The 18,765-nt window shown below is 47.1% G+C and overlaps 1 protein-coding gene across 3 annotated transcripts in view; it reads left to right on the top strand.

Annotated features, from left to right (window-relative positions):
• LARP4B (La ribonucleoprotein 4B) overlaps positions 1-18,765 on the top strand; it is a 92,434-nt gene that overhangs the window by 32,544 nt on the left and 41,125 nt on the right. For 2 of the 3 annotated variants that reach the window (XM_053895774.1, XM_019460921.2), the window contains exons 4-5: positions 9,390-9,540; positions 9,803-9,943. In XM_053895774.1, the coding sequence (XP_053751749.1) occupies positions 9,390-9,540; positions 9,803-9,943 (292 nt within the window). Of the gene's footprint in view, positions 1-3,841; positions 5,511-9,389; positions 9,541-9,802; positions 9,944-18,765 lie in introns of all 3 variants that reach the window. The other variant, XM_019460920.2, reaches the window with a different exon arrangement.

The raw sequence follows: 18,765 nt of genomic DNA on the forward strand, positions 1-18,765 counted from the left end.
CTTCCTCCCTCCCTCCCTCCCTTCCTTCCTTCCTTCCTTCCTTCCTTCCTTCCTTCCTTCCTTCCTTCCTCCTTCCTTCCTTGTTCAGTGCAGGGCTTGAACTCATGACCCTGAGATCCGGAGTAGGACGTTTAACCGACTGAGCACCCAGACGCCCCATGGAGAGTTTTTTCTTGCTGTGTGTTTGCTTAGTTGCCATAAACCTGTGATTTTTTTCAGAGCTCCCTATAGAGTTGGTTTAGAAGCTTCTGGTTGTTTTCTTGATATTTCTGTAGGGGAGTTTAGAAGCTTTGAGCTTCTTAGTTCACCATTTTGCTTGACTTTCTGTAACCTTTTAAATGAGAATTTTTTCTAGGTTGTTGTTAAATTGTTTTTCTAATAATATATAGAACTACCGATAAACTCTTAATGCATGTAATTTTTACCAAATATAAAACTTAATTGCCCAAACCAGTAAAATGCAAATTTATGATGTTCATTTAGTGTGGCAAGTGATGTTTTGCTGGAACTAAAGCTGCTTCACCGGGTACTTGTGGTCTGCTTACCCAGGGTTCCTTTGAATTTACCACAGCCTGAGCTGCTGGATGCCGTGCGAACGACTTTCCCATAGCTTTTGCCAGTTTGTGTCTGGGGCATACCTGGAGTTACTTGGCTCTCACCAGGCATGAATGAATTTGTAACATTTTAAATCCAACTCTCTTTCTGGTAGAGTAGGTCAGTTTAAGTATTGTCACACAGTGCCAGTGTGCTACTAACCTTATGTGCACACGTGAGCATATCTTTAAAATTTTGTATTTGTAATATTAAAAAATAAGAAGAATGTATTAGGGGGCGCCTGGCAGGCTCAGTTGGTAGAACATGCGACACTTAATCTCAGGGTTGTGAGTTCGAGCTCCACGTTGAAGGTAGAGATTACTTTAAAAAAAAATAATAAAATTTTGTGGTTGCATCAGCCACCACAGACCCTGGTTTGAGGTGGCTGATGTTACAGGCACCAAGACTTGTGTTAGAATGCTTTCCTAGAGGCATAAAGAGCGGCCAGCGTGTGGGGATGGGAAGCGGTCATCTTGCGTAGTTGGGAGGGCTGGCCTTAGGAAGGATGGTGAGATTGGGAAACAGGAGTGGGGGCCGTGATGGATGGTTCGAGGAAAGACGGGCCATGCTGGGGCTGGTTGGGTGAGTTCTCTGGAAGAGAGAGGGAAGGTAAGGAGGGTGGCATCGCAGAGAAAGGGGAGACTGTAGACGTGGGCTGGGGCCAGAATGTGTTAGGGTTCCATTCCGAGTATTTTACTTACTGTCTTCACGGCAGCTCTTTAAAATAGGTATTGCTTTTGGTCCCATTTTACAAGTGGGAACACAGGCCGAGATCAGATTACTTGCCAAAGCTTACACGTGTAGTGACACAAACCGCTTCACACCTGGGCAGATACCTCAATCAGGAGGGGCTTTGGGAACTTTTGAGGGACTTCCTGGTCCTGGTCCTGGCCTGGTGGGTGTTGGTTTTCTTTTTTTCCTCTTTTTCTCTTGCTCTTTCCTTTCTCCCTCTCTCTTTTTTAAATGTTTAGTCTTGAGAGAGAGCGAGCGTGTGTGAAGGGGACAGACAGAGGATCTGAAGCAGGCTCTGCACTAGCAGCAGAGAGCCTGATGCGAGGCTCAAACTCGTGAATTGGGAGATCAAGACCTGAGCCGGAGTCAGAAGCTTAATTGAGCCACCCAGGTGCCTCGCTCTTTCCTTTCTCTTAAGGAGAATGTTTAGAGCTCTGTGCAAGTAAGAATAATTAAGTGAACCATGTGTGCCCATTGTGAACTTGAACAGTTTCCCCCCTCTCATTTTGCTACCTCTTCCTTCCCTCCACACACACATGCACATGCGCACACACACACATGCTTTATAAAAATTGTAGGTATGTGTTTCTTTACTTGCTGGGGTGTTTTAAAGCAAATCCGAGACAATGTGTCTTTCACCAAAAACACTGCACCGTGCATCCCTAAGGACACCGCTCCAGCTCCAACCTTGTGCCTCTCTTGTGCGAATCTCCTCCACGCCCACAGACCTCAGGCTCAGAGGCAGGGAATGAGGTGCAACTCTACTGCCTGTACACCCTAAAGAGCACTCTTTGGGGAGCATGCATGCCAGCCTCTGTGGCTGCCACATCCCCTGATACAGAATTCAGAGAATGTGGAAACACTGGAAAAGGCAGGAGTCTGAAGTGCCTTGTTCTGGCTCGTATAACAATTATAGCATTTTTTTAATTGAGTTTATGAGAATGGGAAAAATAATGTGAAAATTATTTGTTGCTTTTCTGAGTCTGAATCTTTGGAATCCACGTGTTGTTTGGGTTTTAGTGCGTGGAGGAGGCTGGCTGCTGGGCAGGGCCTGTGGCACTTAGGATTTTGGATTTGAGTGGCAGGGGCATGTGACTGTCGCGCAAGGGGCTATTTTGGGATCTGGGTGTTGGCCTCCGGCGGAAACCAGAGCAGGTTCCCCGAGACGCGCCTGTGGAGGCTGCGAGAAGGCCCGGCGTGTTATGCGAGCGTGCGAGCTTTCGGACATGGGTTGTTGCTTCAGCAGGGAACTCGGTGGCGACAATGACGGGGAAAAAGCCGGCCTGTTGCAGAAATCTGTGGAGGAGGCAGAGCCGGAGAGCCAGAGGAGCACAGCTCTGTCCTCATTATTTGATGCCCTTGAAGGGGAGAAGCCCCACGGGCCCGGTCTGCGGGGTCTGCGGGGGCGCTCGGTGGGCTCTGCTTCCTCCCCGGGATCCCCACCCCGCACTCGGTGCGGACGCTCACGCGGGAGTGACAAGAATTCAGAAACTGTTGCTGTCGAGCAGGGCCGGGACGGTGTCTCGGATGCCCACCGTGCGGGCGCTGTCAGCGACCCGGGCTTCTCTGAAGGTGTTTGCTCCAAAGGGGACGAGTGTCCTTTTGGTGCCCTGCTGCCCTCCGACCGGAGCCGTCTGGGCCCTTCCCCGGCCGCCCAGCCCGACCCGGTGCCAGAGGGGAGAGGAGTGGTGGCCGTTGAAATCGGCAGTGGTGCCGCCCGTCCACGCTGGGCAGGTAGGGAGATGAAGGGCGAAGACCGTGTGCGTGTCAGTCACAAGGCACACAGGGATTGGAGAGGGAGCGAGTTTTACAGCATTTGTGTCGTAGATCCCGCCTGCCTGGACGCTGCCGCCGAGCCAGGAGCCCCCGCATGTGGAGCAGCTGTGGTAGAAGACGGTTGGTCAGCTGTCCCCGCAGAGGGGACTCGCAGGGGGTCCCGGCCTCCAGAGAAAGCTGTGCGGGGCCCAGGGCGGTTAGACGCACCGCGGGGAGAGCTGGCCCCATGGGGCCTGCCAGGTCCGGGGGGAATGAAGGAAGCCTTTAAGGGAAGTACTCGCCCTGGTCGTGAACTTCTGACCGTGTCTTTAAGGGCACATGCTTGCCCCGGGTTCCCTAACGATTACACCGAGAGCAGCGCCTCACGTCAAGTGGGCGTGCTCACTGAGTTTAGTAGTGACACACACACTGGCTCGCTAGGACGCGTGCACGCCATCCCCGAAGAGAGCGAGGAGTGGAGTCAGGAACTAGTGAGTCCGACGCGAGGTTCACATGCCGATTTGCTTGCAGGAAGTGGGGGATCTGGGGCTGTAGCAGCCCGTGGAGGTCGGGGTGTAAACTCTGAAAAGGAAGGAGAAAATAATTCTGTCAGACTGCTAAAAGGCAACGATTACTTCAGCTCCGATGCTGGCAGACCAGACAGTCTCTTTTCCACACGTCTAGGTAGGGTTGACCTAAGTTCACACAGGTGTTTTCCTCCCCTGAGCTTCGGAAATGAGTGTCTTCCCGTTCATGCCAGTTTCCAGGAAGTAGCCCCTGAGAGACCTGGTGATCCTGGACCAGAACACTCCCCGGGTCCAGCGATGGTCGAGAGGCAGCGATGGGCTGGCTGCAGCCTGAAACGTGGGAGCATGCAGCTTGCAGATAAAGAATTGTCTTTGCAGATTGAGAGTTGTTCATCTTCTCGGGATAAGGATAAAATGAGCATTTTTGCAGATGAGGGTCGTGGACAGAGGGCTTTTGAACGGAGATCTTCACATCCGGTAGACCCGCGTGTGGATCCCGGGCCTGGCAAGGCCGAAGCACGTATCTGTGATTTAACTGGTGCACCGCCCGACACAAACACGGAGCGAGTATTCCAAAGAATGGGCGCCCCGGCCCTCAGAAGCTCGCGGGAAGTGCCCCTGGATGGGAAGGCTCTTGATGGCTCCAGATGTCTTAAGAGTAACTCTGTCTCCTCCGCGTTTGCTTTCGCCTGCACTGAAGAGGAAAGTGAAACTGGCCGGAATTTTAAAACAGAAGATGAAATGTGTGTGAAGAGTGCAGAGAGTGACCAGCAAAGATTAGCAGGTGCCGGCAGAGAGTCCTTGAAAGCCAGTCTCAGAGAGACCAGTGAGAACGGCGGAGGAAAGGCAAAGTCAGACTGGAAAGCCACCTTTAACTGGGACACCAGTACAGCAGCATGCAGGGCAGCACCCAATCAGGACACACGGGCTCATAGTAGGTCCGACAGAACAGAGCGCCCTGGTGCCAGAACCAGCCACGGAGAAGCAAGTGATGAAGCCTGCAGAGTGAAGGACCACGGACATGAAGTTCTTGATCTTGTGCCACCTCTACACCAGAGTTCAAGTTCAGGTGAGCAGAGGTCACAAGTAGAAGAGAAGGACTCTGCTAACAGCGGTGAAGATGCGGGACCAGGACCGGAGCAGGGTTTCTCAGAGTCGGCGGAGGAAGGTTCTGACACCTCGGGTAGCAGCACGTCGGGGACAAGCAGGCCAGCGCTAGCAGGTAAGGGAGGGGAGACGGGCAGCCTCGACAGGCGCGGGACAAGCATGCGCGCACCCTGTCTGCAGCTAAGAGGTGCCGAGCCCACGTTTGATGGCCCTGGATTTAGCAGCGGAGTGGCTTTTGTGGGAAGCCCTCAGGTGACTTTTGGAGAAATGGAGTTAGGTGAGACTCTTGAGGGATATTCCTGTGTGACCGGTGTTGATCCTGCCCACGTGGACAGATCCACAGACCCTCCTCGCCAGGCGCTACAGGTCATTCCCGCCATCCCAGGTGGCGGTGCAGAAATGGTGGCACCACACTGTGGGGACCACGTTCTGTCACTCACAGAAGACGCCGTGACGATACCTGGAAGTCTCGCAAGAGGAGGGTTGCAGGGCTTCCCGGAGGGATGGTACTCCCAGTTTTCGAGCGGACTCACCTGTTACCCAGTGGGAGGGTTTGCGAGTCAGACGTTTTCCGGAGGACTGGCTGACGGCTGCACCAGCTATCCAGAGGGCTGTCCGTGGGCTCGTGCAGTTGGGAAAGACGCTTTAGAAGAGGAACAGATGCCTGATGAGTGTCTGCACAGGAAGCCGCCAGACTTAGAGGTCGCTTTGTTCTGGATGGAGAAGCCCCCATATCAGCTACCAGTGGCAGAAGACGCTGCAATTTGGGGATGGCAGAATAGAGGCGGACATTTAGTAAGTATGTTTTAGCAGTTTTTATTATGGTGTTGGGAAATGCTAGCGTTTTGTTTTGATTGCTTTTAACTGTCACTGAGTTTGTTGTTTTTTTTTAAGCAATGAGCAGTCATTTGAATGTTCATATGAGGATAGGAGTTACTGTAGCATCAGCTTAACCATTTTCAAACTGGAGAGCGTGACTCAGTTTACTGTTCAGTGTATTTAAGCCAGAGTTTGTGCATCAGCTCTTGTCAGCACTGAACCCAGCGCTGCTGGCCGTCAGTCGCAGCTTGGTACAGCCCCCCTTCTGTGTGTGGATGTTTTGTGTGTGCACCTGAGCCTGTGCGGCCTCTGTCCTTCCTCACACCGCCTGACTGGTGCAGGGTAGACATCTGCCCGTTGAATTTTAACGTCATTTCTGAAAGGCCGCACTTGGACAGTATAGACGACTCAAAACCTATGCTTTCTCTTACTTTTGTATGGTACCTGCACGAGGCAGGTCAAATTTACTGCTTTACCTGGCTCTGAAATCTGTCTCCTGTCAGTTGGAAGCACCTGCAAGGGCTTTCCGACCACAGTGCCCAGGCAGGCCCTGCTCAATTGGAAGAAGCTTCATAGAAGCTGCTGTAACGGGCAGCTAATTTGAGTGTCTTTCAGACAGTCTGTACTAAGTGCAAACATTGAACAAACACGAAGTTACTCTTGCCCTTAAAGCAGTCTTTTTGGACATGCATAATTGAGAGGCGTATTTCTAACAGCAAATCTCATTTATATTTATTTATCAATATATATATTATTTATAAAATACTTATAACTTATAATTTATAATATTTGTAGAATTATTTATAAAATAAATAAGTATATATTACGTATATTTATTTATAGATTCAGCTTATTTAAACTGAGACAAAAAACAGTTCACCCATTTTCCCAACCCCCATCCCCACCTCTGGCAGCCACCAATTTGTTCTGTGAGCTCGGTCTCTTTGTTTGTTCTTAGATTCCACATATGAGTGAGGTCATATGGTATTTATCTTTGTCTGACTTATATCACTTAGCATAATGCTCTCTGTGTGCATCCACGTTGTCACAGATGGCAGGGTGTTAGAGTCCCTTTACGCTGTGTATGTACACAACACACACACACACACACACACACACACACACACAACCTCTTCATCTGTTCATCTATCAGGAGACACTTGGGTTGCTTCCATATCTTGGCCACTGTAAATAATACTGCAGTGAACATGGGTGCCTGCATTTTCTTCAAATTAGTATTTCTGTTTTCCTCAGGGTAAATCTCCAGAAGTGGGATTGCTAGATCATTTGGTGTTTCTATTTTCAGTTGTTTGAGGAACCTCCAGACTGTTCTCCAGGGCGGCTGCACGGTTTACATTCCCTCCGACAGTGCATGAGGTTCCCCTTTCTCCACATCCTCGCCAACATTTGTTACTTGTCTTCTTGATACTAGTTATTATTAGTGATTTTTGTTGCATTAGGCAAGAAAAATGATTGATGATAGTAAGGAGATAGATGTGGTTCAAATGTTAATGCCAATGATGTGAAAATAAGAATAAATTTAATAATTTATTAAAAATAATAATAGGCTAAAAATAAGCCTAAAAAAAAATAATAAATTCCACAACTTAGGGAATTAACCATTAACCCTCTCTCTTTCCTTTCCATTCCCACATTTGGGAGTTTTGCCAGAAAGAGTTACATGCAAGTAATTGCTCACTTCTTGAATTGTGGAGGCAAAACACTAGAAAATTCGGCCTTTGATACACACACGATTGTTTACGAAAGCGGGCATGCTTGCCGGTCAGCTGCTGGGGTCCACGTGCCGGGGTCCAGTGTGGTGCCCACGCGGACCCTGGGGCCGCCTGCCCTTCCTGTGAGGTCCGTGTGTCTTGCTCCAAAGCGGCTCTTCAGCTGTGACGTGTGTCTGGGTGGGCTCCTAGTTCGAGTACATTTAACGTGGGCTTTCTCTTCGGACCGTCTTGTCTCTGTGCCCAGGTGCACGTCTTTCTCATCCGGGTCCAGTTTGCAGGTGGAAGAACCAGAGGGGCAGACACTTCAGAAGCCAGTGGGCTGCTCCGAGTGATGGTTCGGCGGCCGATCGAAGAGCGGGCGGTGCTAATTTGAGATGAAGGGTTGGCCGCTTTCCTCCCCGACCGGGTCACCTACTTTATACTTTATCCCCAATCCTTTTCCCTTCTCTGATCCTAGTTACCCTCACTCCCTACTCGGGAGGCCATCCGTGGGGCCGTGCTTTCTCCTGTCCAGAACACACAGGTGTGTGAATCAGTAGGTTTGCTTTATGGAGCCTAGCGTTGGGGGGTTGAGTTTCTTTAGAGCGTCAGGATTTGTGGATACTGTACTCGGAAAGAGTGGTGTTGGTCATTTATGTGAAGTCGCCTCAGGACGCAGCTGTTAAGGTCAGCTCACGTTTGGGTTTAATAACCACTGCTTGGCCCTGAATTTTCAGTGGAGAAGCAAGACAGGTAGCCAAGCAGGTGAAGCGTGAGTTGTCGACAGGCACTGAGAGTCCCACGTGACCGCGGGAGAAGCCCCACGCCTCACATACAACGGGGGCAGGCTGTTCTTCCTGTGAATTACAAGACGGTAATAAACTCTTGACAGTGTTCCGTTTTTGCCGGGGTTAGGACGGTCTTCTGCTTCCTCTCTTTGTGAGCAGGTTGCTTCACCTCTGTCTGCCTCGGTCTCCTACTTGTGAGACCGTCAGGGTTGTCGCGACGAAGCCCAGGAAGGTGCATAGAGTGCACCTGGCATCTAGCAGACTCAGAGGTAGTCTTCCTGTCATCTGCTCCTGATCACACGTCTCCATTCTTTGGTCCCTTGTCACTCAAGAGGATCGCTTGAATACTGGTTAACTGCTTAACGTTGTGCTAAGTTCCTAACACTTGATTTGGATTTGAGCTTCTACTGCTTAAGGAGTAGTAAATGACATAAGGATAGGTTTCCCTTCAGTTGTGGCCTAAGACTTTGCACAATTCCTTGGATAGTGGAACATGCAAATTGTGTGTTGTTGCGTATGACACATTCGTTCCTCAGCGTATTTCTCAGGCATGTCTGTCCTGAGGTCAGGGTTGCCAGACATGAGCGATACAGTGGCCAACCAAAGGGACATACAGGAGTTTATGTGGGCTCGTGGGCCAGACAGACGTGTTGTAGCAAGAGGAGCACCGCAGTGGCTGCGAGTGTGTTGCCTCCGGGCGCCGCGCTCCTAGGACCACGTGGGTCTGTGTTGGGAACGCTCGGTGCAGTTAGCTGCTCGGGTGCCACCGGCGGGGGAGACCCGGGTTAGGGGTAGGACCTTAGAGAGCATGCAGTGTGTACACGAGCTCAGGGGGCCAGTTTGGTGGCTTGAATACAGTAATGTGGGAAAGCTGGATGTGTGTGCTTGCACGGTGGAGAGTCTGCTCGGCACCCAGGCTTTACAGCGGCATTGGACTAGGAGAGAGACGGGCAGGGGTTAAAACAAAAGAAAAAACAGACCGAAAACATGTAAATGCCGAGGGACGGTAGTGAGGTCTGTGACGTATGAACTTTATCCATCTACATTCTGTTCGTCTCTGTAAATCTGTGAATTGTGTTGGGTTGTCTAGAACAGAGATGACAGTTGGATCCCCAGTTATTTATTGAATCTTCATGAAGTTGGGGACCTCGTCTTTCATTTGTAGTTTCTCGAGAGCCTGCACTTAGTAGGAAATGAGGAACCTGATGGTGAATGAGGCCCAGCTCAGTGCCTCAACTTTTGTTACTTTGCACGTGTAATTCTCTCATGTAGAGGCGTTTCAGCTCTAAATTAATGAGTAAAATTGTGTTTGTTTAGAATTGGGATGCAAATGTATATGTTGCGTTTTCCCCTAGGTACCGACAGCCAAGGTTTCAGAGCTAAACCCTAATGCTAAAGTGTGGGGGACCCCCGTGCTGCGTTTGGAAGCGGGCAGTGCGGCGGATGGCGGTGTGAGTGCAAGCTGGGAGGAGCCGGCTGGGCCTTGCACAGCCTGCGGCCAGGAGGGTGAGTCCGGAGCCTGCTGGTGCTGAGGAGGGCCTCTGCCCTCAAGGCTTGGTCTTTGTTCCCATTTAACCCGCCTTTAAGAAATTACCAATTAAGATTTGTGTCCTGGTTTGTTACTGTATTTAAGAGCCAAGAGATCTGTCACAATCAAGTTAAAAAAACTCAAGTAACTGCAACTGTTAAGCCTTTGTTTTGCTTGTTTTGTTTTAAGAGAAATTTATTCTTCTAATCCTGCCCTTCGGGGTAATATTCCTGATTCCAGGATTGGATGCCAATGGTGATGGTGACAAAGGTCATGAGAGTGTGGCGCTGTCCGATTTGCAGGAGCCGGACCGACCAGCTGTGAGCACGTCGGCTCTGGACCGCTCAGAGTATGAATCTCCGCCGGAAAACAACGAGACTGGTAAAGCTCTTTCGTGAATTCATTTTTATGTACACTGAGGACTGTTTTATATTGCTTTTTAAAATTTAGCTTCTTAAATCTTCCTCTAAACGTTGTTGCCTTTCACTGCTTCCTTTGATTCTACTTTGAACTCCCTCTTATCTGGATACAGAGATGAGTTCTGGTTGGCAAGGTGCCACAAGGCATTTAAGATCTGAGCAGTTCCTGAAAGGTGGGTCTGGTTTAATCAGGAGAAGCAGAAGATGGGCCATAGGTCCGGGTGTTGGTAGAAGTACAGAAAAGGAACGTGAGTATTGAAATAGAGAGTCAGCCCCAAAGGAAGTTGGTTTTCCGTGGAAGGGAGTATTGAAGGCTGTTTTCAGAAGAAGGAACAGAGCAGTTCTCTTTGGGGCCAGGATGTGGCCAGTGTAGAAGTACCCAGGGGTGATGGGGCATGGATGGCTCACCTCCAATTTTGATTCCACTGTCATCTAAGAGACGACTCACAGTTCAGAGTGCCAGCAGACTGTGGGGCAGGCCGCTCTCTCCTCACTAACCATTGGATGGGGCCACCAGAGTGGGAGAAATAACTGCCCTAGATTATCTACTGGGAATCTGGTAGATCGGAGCAGACGCACCGCACCGTGAGTGCATCTGGTGTCCTGGCTGACTGTCTGGAGCTACACCTGAGCTAGAGAAGGGCCCCCTTCCCTCGGCGCCGCTGCCGCATTCTTACCGGGAGGCCATCTGTGAACACAACTCATTGCACATCTTGCTTATCAGACTTCCGTAGTCCAGCAGCGTGTGTGTGTGTGTGTGTGTGTGTGTGTGTGTGTGTGTGTGTGTATTTTTCCGGGGGAGGGTGAGCCCCGGGCACACCGTGCCTGCACTGTGGCTGCTGGCACTTGTTGCTGGTGGCCCCCGCTGTGATCTGGCTCCGCCTGCAGCACCCAGAGCGTCTCCTCGGTTACTTCCTTGCGTCAGCTCTCTACCTGCCACATGCTGACCCCTGAGCAGGTGGGCGCAGGTGGCTGAACAAAATGGGTAGCACGTGGAATGCTCTCATCGTCAGTTCGGGGTCACAGACTCCCGGCTAGCCCTTGGCGTGGCCAAGGCTACGGTGCGGTGGAACCCCTGGACGGCTGTTTTACACCTTCTGTTCTCCATAGACCCCAGCCCTTTCCTCCTCTTTGCTTTTGGGGGTGTAGGGCATTAATGAAGCATAATTGATGTACGATAAACATCACGTGTTTAGAGTGCATCCCAGCTTGTCTGTAAGTTTTATTTTCCCTAGTTTGGAGCAGTGTTGGGTGCACTATCGAGTTGATTCGCTGACTCTTCCACTCCACACTGATTTCTCTACCAGATTCGGTAAGATGTGTATACACCTGTAAAACCATCAAGATCATGAACATATCCGTCACCACTGAAAGCTTCCTGTGTCCTCTCTTTGCCCCAGGCAACCACTGATCTGCTTTCTGTCACTTTTGGCACTTTCTAGAACTTTATGTAAATAGAGTTTTACATCATGTGTTCTTTTTGTCAGGCTTCTTTTACTTGGCTTACTCATTTTGAGATTCAACCACGTTGTAACATTCATCGGTCATTTCCTTTTATTGCGGAGCAGTATTTATTCCGTTCCATTGTATGCCACCATTTGTTTTTCCATTCACCTGGTGGTGAATATTTGGGTTGTTGCCAGTTTTTGGCTATTACCAATAAAGCTCCTATGAACGTTGCTAACACAAGGCTTTGTATGGACAGATGTTTTCATTTCTCTTGGGTAGATACGCAAGAACGGAACAGATGTGTCACCTGGTAGGTTTGTCTTCCGGAAAGATGGTAGAGCTGTGGTCCATAGTGGACCTCTGAGTGCTCGTCCACAGTCGTGCTCACAGCAGATCACAGCTGCTCCACATGCTCCCCGATGCTGCGTGTGGTCAGTCTTGTTAAGTTTAGTCATTCAGAAGGTAGGTAGTTGAATCGTATTTTAGTTTTGGTTTGCATTTCCTAATGACTAATGGTGTCAAACATCTTCTACGTATGCCTGTTTTGGTGAAGGGTCTGTTCAAGTTGTCTCTCGTTATTCGGTTTTACTATTGCCTTTTGGGAGTTCTTTATACATTTTGGATACAAGTCCTTATCGGGTGTATAATTTGTGAATACATTCTCTCAGTCTGTGGCTTGTCTTTTGTTCTCCCAACAGTGTCTTTTGAAGAGCAGAAGTTTTAAATTTGGTCTGTAGTGTAGTTTATCAGGTCTTTTTTCTTTTATGGTCTTGCTCTTGGTTTTGTATCTAAGAAATCTAAGCTGAATCCAAAGTCACAAAGGTGTCTCCCCAGGAGTTGTGTAGTTTTAAGTTTCACATTTTTGGGGTCTGTGGCTCATTTTAAGTCAGTTGTTGTATATGGTGTGAGGTAGACAGCAGAGTTGTTTCTTTCCCTCATGTGTGGGTGTGCAGCTGTTAGAGCACCGTTTGCTGGAAAGACCCCCTTCTCCCCTGGGCTGTCTGTGGCTGTCGTCAGGATCATTTGTCCCTACGTGTGGGTTCATCTCTGGGCACTCTTCTGTTCCATCTGTTAAGTCTGTTTTCACAATAGTGCCCACTGTTTTGATTACTGTAAATAATTCTTACAAACAGGTGGTGTTAGCTTTCTTTTTCAGAATTATTTGAACTATTCTAGTTCCTTTTTATGTCCATACAGGTTAGGCTGAGCTGGTCAATGTCTTCAGAACGCTGAGATGCTCATTGGGATTGCACTGAATCTGTAGGTCACTTGGAGAAACTTGATGTCTCAGTGCAGTGCACATGAGCTGTTACACTTCCCCACTTAGTTAGGTCTTCTGTAATTTTTCTTGGCTACATTTTTACTTTTCAGTGTACTGGTCTTTCCTATCTTTCATCCAGTTTATCCGTATTTCATTTTTTGGGGGGCGGGGGTGCTATCGTTAAGAGATTTTTAAAAAAAATTTAATTTGGAATTTTTATACCAGTTAGAAATATAATTAATTTTTGTGAATTGATACACTCTGGAAATGTGTTAAGCTCACTTCCTAGTTGTAGGAACTTTTTGTGGATTCCATTGTATATTCTACATGGACAGTCGTGTTATTTGTTAAAAACATTGTTTTATTTCCTATCCAATATGGTGCCTTATATTTCTTTATCTTGCCTGATTGCCCTGGCTACAGCCTTCATTACAAAGGTGAACAGATCATGAGCGCAAACCTCTGACTGATCGTAGGGGTGAAACGTGCCATTTCACCAGTAAGTGTAATGTTAGTGTGGTTTTGCGTATATGACCTTTATCAGGTTCGTGAGGTGCCCTTCTGTTAGGATTTGCTGAGAGTTTTTATCGGGAGTGGTTTTTGGCATTTATCATGCCTTTTTTCTCCATCTGTGGCGATAATCATACTTTTTTTCTTTTAGTGTGTTCGATGAATTACATTGATTGACTTTGTATATAATCCACTTTATATTGCTGGGATAAGCTTCACTGGGTCATGGTGTAATACACTTTTGATTAGTTGTTGGATTAGATTGGCCAGAATTTTGTTTAAAGTATTCATATCTGTGTTCATGAGGGATGTTTGTCTATAGTTTTCAGTGTATTTCCTCTGTTAATTTTTTTTGAAGAGGCCATTGTTTCTTTTTTAGATGAAGAAATGAAGGAAGTGAAGCCCTTCAGGCCTAAGAGTTTTGTTTGAAGGAAAGTTTTCAGCTACCTTTTTTTTTTTTGAGAGAGAGAGTGAGAGCATGAGCAGGGGAGGAGCGGAGAGAGGGAGAGGGAGAATCCCAAGCAGGCTCCATGCTGTCAGTATGGGGCCCAATGTGGGGCTCAAAACTTACAAACCACGAGATCACGACCTGAGCTGAAATCAAGAGTTGGTGCTTTAACCAACTGAGCCGCCCTGGTGCCCTCCCCAGTTTGATTTTTTATGTAGGCCTACTCAGGTTGTCCATTTCTTCTTGAGATAGTTTTGGTTACTTGTGTCTCACAAAGAGAGATTTGGTCCACTTCATCTAAAGTGTCAACTCTATCGTGTAGAATTGCTCATAAAACTCTGTTTATTCTTTTATCATCTGTAGGATCTGTAGCTATGCCGCATCATTCTTACTATTACTGGTAATTCATAGCTATTTTTCCCCCCTCTCATGAATCTGTGTAGAGGTTTGTCAATTTTGTTGATCTTCTGAAAGAAGTGGTAGTTGGTTTCATTGATTTTTCTGCATCGTTTTTCTCCTTCCTGTTTCATTTTCTTTTTTCTGATATTTATAATCTACTTTCTCTTCATTACTTGGGTTTAATTTTTATTTCTAGTGTCTTATAATGGAAGCTGAGCTCATTGATGGGAGGCATTTCTTTTCTGAGGTGGCCACTTATTTCTATAAATCTCCTCCTAAATACTCGTTTATTAGCACAATCTCTGTGTATTCTGGTATATTGTGTGTGTGTGTGTGTGTGTGTGTGTGTGTGTTTAAATTCAGTTCAGGGGCGCCAGGGTGGCTCAGTTCGTTAAGCATCCAACTTTGGCTCAGGTCACAATCTCGTGGTTTGTGGGTTCGAGCACCATGTCGGGCTCAGTGCTGACAGCTTGCTCAGAGCCTGGTGCCTGCTCCGGATTCTGTCTCCCTTTCTCTCTGCCCCTGCCCTGCCCACACTGTGACTTGAATCCCTTTAAATTTATTAAGATTTGTACCATGGCCCATAATATGGGCCATCTTAGTACGCATTCCCTTTTTTCTTGAGAAGAATGTGTATTTTGCTGTTGTTAATGGGGCTGTTCTGTAGTTGCCACTTCTGGTGGTCTTCCTTCCTTTGTGTAAACCCCTCAGGCTTCCTTTTGCTTATGCTCCTGCTTGCACCTCAAGGACTCCGGTGCTTCTCTCATAGTGCAGATCTGCTGTGATGGGTTGTTTCAGCTTTGGTGTCTCTGAAACCATCTCTGTTTTACATTTGCTTTTGCTTCGTGTAGAATTCTCTGTCAGACTTTTTTGTCAGCACTTCACACAGACTTCTGTTTCAAGCTGTTTTTCTCTCTCTTTTTTTTAACGTTTATTCATTTTTTGAGAGAGTGAGAGAGCATGAGCGGGAGAGGGGGAGACAGAATCTGAAGCAGGCTCCAGGCTCTGAGCTGTCAGCACAGAGCCCGACATGGGCTCGAACCCATGAACTGTGAGATCATGATCTGAGCCGACATCAGATGCTTAACTGACTGAGCCACCCAGGCGCCCCTCAAGCTGTTTTTCTCTGTCAGTGGTTTTGGGGATTTAATTATGATGTATCTTAAAAGCAGCCTTTATGTTTCTTATGGTAGGTGTTCATTGAGTTTCTTGAATCTGTTTATAAATATTTTCATCCAAGTTGGAAAAATTTTGGCCGTAATTTCTTCAAATGATGCTCCTCTATCTGTGACTCCCACCCCCATCCCGGTCTTTTCTTTCACGATCTCTGGTTTTTCCTGTATAAGACTCTTGAAGTTGTCCCGGAGCTCACCAGTCCTGGGTCCTTTTTAAAAACTCTTATTTCTCAGTTTCATTTTGGAAAGTTTCCATTATATCTAATATCAGACATTGTCGTTTTCACTTGTAGAAGTCTTGTGCGTTTTTTAAATATTTTCACATTTCTACCTAACTTTTTATGCACGTGGAGGCTAGCCATTATAATGTCTTTGTCAATTCATGTTAACATCTGTGTTAGTTCTGGACAGGTTGCTGTTAATAACGAGTCCTATTTTCCTGCTTCACATTTGTGGTGAGTTTTGGTTGGATTGAATTTGTCTTGGTTGGGCGCTTAATGGTTTTGTATTTCTTTAAGTATTTTGGTTATTGTTCCAACGTACATCTAAGTTACTTGGAAATGTTTGATACTTTTACAGCTTGCTCAAAGATTTGTTAGGCCTGAGCGGAGTGGAGCTTAGTCGGGCCGGTTCCTTCCCACCCCTGAGGCAGGACCCCATGCTCTGTGAGCGGGAGGCACCCTGGTCCAGTGGGGGCGGCAGGCACGTCTCCAGCCCCGTGGGGAGAGAGGTCTGCGTGCTGCTACTCGACTTCCAGGGGGCTCGTCCCGGTCTCAGGGACTCCCATCACACCGCTGCCGTGACACGGCTGCCTACTTGAGCGGGCCCCTCCCTGTGCCCCCTGTCCTGGCACCCTCTTCTGTGCCCCTTAACGCAGCATGCCCACTGAGTTCTGTCTGGCTTCTCACTTCCTGAGCCTGGGCCTCGGAAAGTCATACGTCTCCTTTCTCTTAGGGGCCGATGTTCCTGCACGTGGAAAACTTGTTTACTGTTTTCGTTTTCCATTCAGAAAGTATTTATTCAGAACTTACCATGTGCCACATTTACTTGGGTCCATCAGTGATGTGACTAGTGAGAGCCCTTGCTTTACTTGAGCTTATATCTGTTTGACAGAGACAGACAAGTAACCCACATAATAAGTTCGTGATAGGGCATGTGGGAGGATGGTAACCACAATAGAAAAGAGAAGTGTAAGGAAACAATGTAAGGAAATGGCGGGGTGAGGTTACGGTTTTTCTAGGTTTATTGAGGTTTAATTGACAAGTAAAAATTGAATATATTTAAAATATACCGCATTGGTCATTTGATATTACGTATTCACTGTGAAATGATTAGTACAGTCAAGCTAATTAATTAACATAATTAACATATCCATTACCTCACGTAGTTGTTTTGTTCTGGTGTGTTCACACTTAAGGTCTACCCTCTTAGCCAGTTTCAGGTGTACAGTACAGGATTGTCGACTGTAGTCACCGCGCTGTCCCTTAGATCCACAGAACTTGAATTCGTCTGATAATGAAAGTCTGCATCCTGTGACCAACATCTCCCCATTTCCCCCACTCTCCAGCCCGTGGTAACCGTGGGTCTACCCTCAGGTAGAGTCCACATACAAGTGACGTCATGTATTTTTTTTCCTTTCTGTACCTGACTGTATCACTTAGCATAGCGCCTCAACGTTCATGTTGTCGCGGATAGCAGGATGCCTCCTTTTTTATGGTTGAGTAATATCCCAGTGTTCGTATACGTCCCATCTTTATTTATTCATTTGTCGACAGGCCCTTGGGTTGTTTCCTTGTCTTGGCCACTGTGAGTAACGTTGCACGAACATGAGAGTGTAGCTGTTTCTACCGGATACTGATTTCATTTCCTTTGGATATGCATCCAGCAGTGGCATTACTGGATCATATGGTACTTACTTCTATTTTTAATTTGGTGAGGAGCCTCCACACTGTCTTCCCCAGTGGCCGTGCCAGTTTACATTCCCACCAGCAGCGCACAGGAGTTCCTGTTCTCCACGTTTTTGCCAACACTTGTTATCTTGGTTTGTTGATACTAGCCATCCTGGTGGGTGTGAGATGTTGTCTCATGGTGGTTTTGATCTGCATTTCCCTAATGGTTAGTGATGTTGGGCATCTTTTAATGGACTGTTGGCCATCTGTACATCTTCTTTGGAAAAATGTCTATTTAGGTCCTTTGCCCACTGTTAATGAAATTTTTGTTTTGTTTTGCTATTGTGAATGAATTTCTTACATGTTGTGGATATTAACCCCTTATCAAAGAGGTCTAGATCCCATAAATATCTTCTCCCATTCTGTAGGCTGCCTTTTCATTGTGTGGATGGTGTCCTTTGCTGAGCAGAAGCTTTTCGTGTGATGTGGTCCCACTTGCATGGTTTTGCAAGACCAAAAAAATTATTGCCCAGCCTCATCTCAAGGGGCTTTTTCCTTACGTTTTCTTGTAGGAGTTCTATAGTTTTAGGTCTTACATTTAAGTCTTCAGTCTGTTTTGAGTTGATTTTTGTACGTATTGTAAGATCAAGGTTCGGTTTCATTCTTTTGCATGTGGCTGCCTCATTTTCCCAGCACCGTTCAGTGAAGACACACCTTTTCCCCACTAAGTATTCTCGTCAGTCTTGTTGAAAATCAGTTGAATTGTATATATGTGGGTTTATTTCTGGACTCTATTCTGTTCACTGATCTGTGTGTCTTTTTATTTCAATACCAATCTGTTTTGATCACTTGGCTTTGTAATATAATTTGAAATCAGGGAGCATTTGTGCCCCCTTTGTTCTTGCTTGAGATTGCTTTGGCTGTGCAGGGTCTCTGTGGTTTCATATGAGTTTTAGGATTGTTTGTTCTAGCTCTGAAAAATGCCGTTGGAATTTTGGTCGGGGCTGCATGGAATCTGTAGATTGCTTTGGGTGGTGTGGACATTCTAACCATATTCTTGCAATCCACAGGCATGGAGTATCTTTCCATGTATTTGTGTCTTGCTCAGTTTTCTTTTATCAGTGTCTTAAAGTTTTCAGGGTACAGGTCTGTCACCCCTTGGTTGAGTTTATTCCTAGGTATTTTATTCTTTTCGATGCAGTTATGAATGGGTTTGTTTTCTTGTTTTTTTTCAGACAGTTTATGCTAGTGCACAGAATCCCAGCAGATGGTGTCCCAGTACTCACATAGACTTCCTCACTGTTTTTCTTTTCTTTTTTTTTCTTTTTGCTCCTCTAACTGGCTAATGTCACATGACCCATCTCACATCTGCCAAGTTTCTCTGCATGTCTGACTCTGTTCTCAGGTCTGTCCATGTGTCCTTTAGCTCCAGGGTTTCTGTTTGGTTTTTGTTTTTGTTTATTTGTTTGTTTTATTTTAAACAGAGAACACCAGCAGGCGGGGGGGCGGTGAATATGAATCTCAAACAGCCTCAGCACAGGGGGCTGAATGTGGGGCTTGATCCTGCGACCCTGGCATGATGACCTGAGCCGAAATCAAGAGTTGGACGCTCAACCAACTGAGCCACCCAGGCACCCCTGTTTAGTTCTTTTG

This window comes from Panthera pardus, unplaced genomic scaffold (assembly GCF_024362965.1).
Source record: "Panthera pardus isolate Hobbes unplaced genomic scaffold, ASM2436296v1 HiC_scaffold_6, whole genome shotgun sequence".
In the NCBI taxonomy this organism is placed as follows: domain Eukaryota; kingdom Metazoa; phylum Chordata; class Mammalia; order Carnivora; family Felidae; genus Panthera; species Panthera pardus.